This window comes from Mesoplodon bidens, assembly GCF_964165515.1.
Source record: "Mesoplodon bidens genome assembly, chromosome: 1".
In the NCBI taxonomy this organism is placed as follows: Eukaryota; Metazoa; Chordata; class Mammalia; order Artiodactyla; family Ziphiidae; genus Mesoplodon; species Mesoplodon bidens.
In genome coordinates this window covers 327,529-330,792 of record NC_138176.1, presented here as the reverse complement: position 1 = coordinate 330,792, position 3,264 = coordinate 327,529, and the positions used below count along the sequence as shown (strand labels likewise).

Below are 3,264 nucleotides of genomic sequence, written 5' to 3'. Positions count from 1 at the left end.
TCTGCCTGGTGGTCAGCACTGTCCACACCTCTCAAGTGTCCAGGTGGGGTCAGGGGAGCTGGAGTGGCCTGAACAGCTTGTAGAGTGGTGGGCAGCTGGCCAGGATGGTGCAGGAACCTCAGGACACCTGCCTTTCTGGCTGGGGAGTACCCTAACCTCCAAGTGGCAGGCAGGGCACCCTGGAGTTGATGGGCCACTGGCCCCCTGGTAGGGTGGGAGGTGCGGAGGCTGGGGAGGGGATCGGGCAGGAGGGGGAACAGGAGGTGCCTCTGGGTCACAGGAGGAGAGGCTGCTGGACTGTCGGGAGTTGGCCACGCAGCTCCTCTGGGCTCAGAGGCCTTGGGCAGTGGAGGCAAGGGGCGCTCAGTGCTGGGCAGCCTCTGTGGTGGCCGCCCGCGGGGCGGGCGCGGGCTGAGGGCAGATCTGGCCCCCGAGCCCAGCCCGGCCTAGGGCCGCAGCAGCCCCAGGGCGCCCAGGGAACCGCCCAGAAGCAGGCAGAGGTGAGGGTCGCCCGTGGGCCCCGCGCCCGAAGTCCACGCTCGGTAGCTGTAGACGCTTCGGTTCGTTCCGTTGCCGCCGGGTGCGCCGTCCTCGTCGTCCTCCGGGCCATGCTCCCCGGGCCCCGCGGCCCTCCTCCAGCTTGAGCCCGCTGCCAGGCCCGCGGCTGCCCCCGCCGCTGCCCCCGCCGCCGCTCCCGCGGCCACGCGCAGCGAGGAGCCGGCGTAGCGGGGCGCAGGCCTCACGCGCACCCTCGAGGCCCCGCGCGCGCCCCCGCGCAGCCCGCCCCGGGCGCTGCCGCGAGCCCCGCCACGGCCGCCCTTGGCCGCGCCGCTGTCGCAGAGGAAGGTGGCCGCTAGCAGCAGAGCCCAGCACGCGGCGGCAGTCCAGTTCATCTTCGTGGAGCAAAACCTGCGGGAGGACGGAGGAAGGGACCTCAGCTTCTGCGAGGCCCAGGGCGCCCGGGGCCTGCGGACAGGGGCTCAGCATTTGGTGGTACATGGGGCCCCCGCACCTTGGAGCACTACCCGCCCAGGCTGGCGTGGGCTGAGAGGAGGAGGTTTTAATGCCTGAGCGTTAGGGACTCAGGCCTGGGGAGGGCGTGGGTTCTTGTTCAGTAACTGGGAAGGGGCGGCAGGGGCTGAGAGGGTTATTCTGTGCTTGGCGGGGGGGGGTGGAGTAGGGGCAAAGAATGGGCGGTGGCGAGCACCTCCGGGGCAGGGGGGGCGCTCAGGCCTGGGGAGGGGGCTCCGTATTCTGGGCTGCTTTGGAAGGACCGACTCCGGCCTCCAGGGCTCGGCAGGACCAGAGGCCACCCTGGGGTCTCAGGGACCGAGGGCCTCCAAGGAACCAGATCGGGGTCTGGAGAAGGGACCAACGGTGAGACTCGGCCCGGCGCTCCCAGCCCCTTCCAGGGCTGCGCGGGGCCAGAGCCGGTTCGGGCCTCGCGGGCTGGTCACACTGTGCGGACCCCGCCCCACCGCCGCAGGCCCGGACCCAGCTTAGGGTCGCCTCCCGCCCGCTTCTGCCTCGCGCTCCCCACCTCCCCCTGCCGCCTGGCTCAGCTGCTGGGCCGGGGGACAGGGACGCGACCACCTGCCGGCGGCTCCACCCTCTGCCCGGGCCCTGTCGGCCCCTCGCTGCGTCTTCATTTGTAGCCCGGCGGGCGTCAGCCCCAGCCTCCCGGTGCGTGCCCACATTCCGCCGCCCGGCCTTACCAGCCACGGGCCTCGCTCGGAACCGCGGCGGCCGCTCCAGGGACCGCTGCCGAGCGGGAAGGAAGGCGCTGCGGCGGAGACTGCACGGGGCCCCGAGCGCCAAGCGCCGACCGCGGATCCTGGCTTTTGCGTGAGGCCTCCGCCCTAGGCTTGGGGGTGGGCAGACGCGGAGGCGCATCCCCCGGGAGACGGAAGGGAGGAGATAAAGGCAGGCGCTCGGAGGCGCAGCCCCTCTCGCTGCCCAGCACGCCGTCCTAGCGGCCCCCGTACCCCCACCCCCCGCAACCCGGTCGTCTGCCCCGCTGTCTTCAGCACCCGGTGCGCACACCGCCACCTTCCCACACTCCATCCCACTCCACCCGCCCCAAACCCTAACCTCTCTCACCCCACCCTCTCCCGTTCCTCATTTCCATCCTTCCCGGGGTGGGTGTGTCCCAGACACAGGGACCACAGAATGCGACGTTGGACCTTGAGCTCCTGACCATGGTGCACAGAGAGGGGAGGACGGCTCTCCAGGGCCCCATGGTGTCTGAGTCCCAGAGCAGCACCCCGTCGTGGGCCCCCCTCCTCCCACCCTTCAGTGCCCACTGTTCAGGCTCTTCCAGGGTGTCCTCAGGTAGCCCCACCACCGGTAACCCGACTGCTCAAGCCAGCGGGCCTCCCCAGTCCCGGCCGGATTGGACTCAGGGACCACGTCTGAAATGGTGCTGTCCTGCTTTCCAAGGTTGGTTTGTCCTCTGGAATCTCTTCCCCTCCACCCACTGACTCTAGGCCTTCACCCCAGCCACTCCACCCGGGGACGCCAGGCTCTCTTGATGGTGTCGGAGGTGAGCTTCAGAGGGTTGTTATGTGATTCGATCTCTCAGCTTCCATCAGACCCTCCGTGGTCCCTGGAGGCTCGGTACCGCTGCTCCACACGTTCTCCTGGGCAATCTCAGGGCCTGTCGGTTTCAAATGTCACCTGGGCCAGAGGGGCAGCGGCCAAGGAGAGAGCCTCCCGCCCAGCCTCAGGGATTGGGCTGCTGTGGTGATGGATGGCGGGAGGGGTGGGGACAGAAATGGGGGTTCGTCCAAGGTTTGCATTCTCTGGTTGAGCCCCACCCCGGTCCCACGCACAGAACGGCCCCCAGCGTGTTGCTCACCCCAAGGAAACAAGGGCGTTTCTCTGACGGCATCAGGAAGCGCCCGGAAGCCCCGGCGTGGCGTGGGGCCTGCTGGGGACAGCTGCCGCTTTGGCCTCTCAGCGTCCTTTCCCTGTTCCGGTCAAAGAATCCATGTGTGTGCCCTGGGGAGCCAGCCCTCTCTTATGTTCGGCCCATGGGGGTCTGACTGTGACTGCCCCCTCCCCTGGTCTTCTGAGGGGATGTGGCATGCCCTGTGGCTCTTCCTGGCCACGTGGACCTGCTTCTCAGTGTAGGGCCTCTGGCCGTGGTCTGAGCTGCTGAGAGGGCCGCTCTCCCTCCGCGGGAGGCTGCGCCTGGAGCCGTTGCATGCGAGGACCCGTCACCCTCGTGGAGCCTTCGCATGGAGCCCGAGGGCAAGTGAGGCG

At 69.3% G+C, this 3,264-nt stretch overlaps 1 protein-coding gene across 1 annotated transcript; it reads right to left on the bottom strand.

The window, feature by feature from the left end:
• Positions 1-446: 446 nt before the first annotated feature.
• On the bottom strand, positions 447-1,814 carry SPRN (shadow of prion protein; the record flags this gene model as incomplete). The annotated part of the gene is made up of 2 exons (XM_081233463.1): positions 1,716-1,814; positions 447-909 (listed from the first exon to the last, which is right to left on the bottom strand). The coding sequence occupies exon 2, from the start codon at positions 891-893 to the stop codon at positions 447-449; it is 447 nt and encodes a 148-aa protein (XP_081089589.1). The 5' UTR covers positions 894-909; positions 1,716-1,814.
• Positions 1,815-3,264: the final 1,450 nt, after the last annotated feature.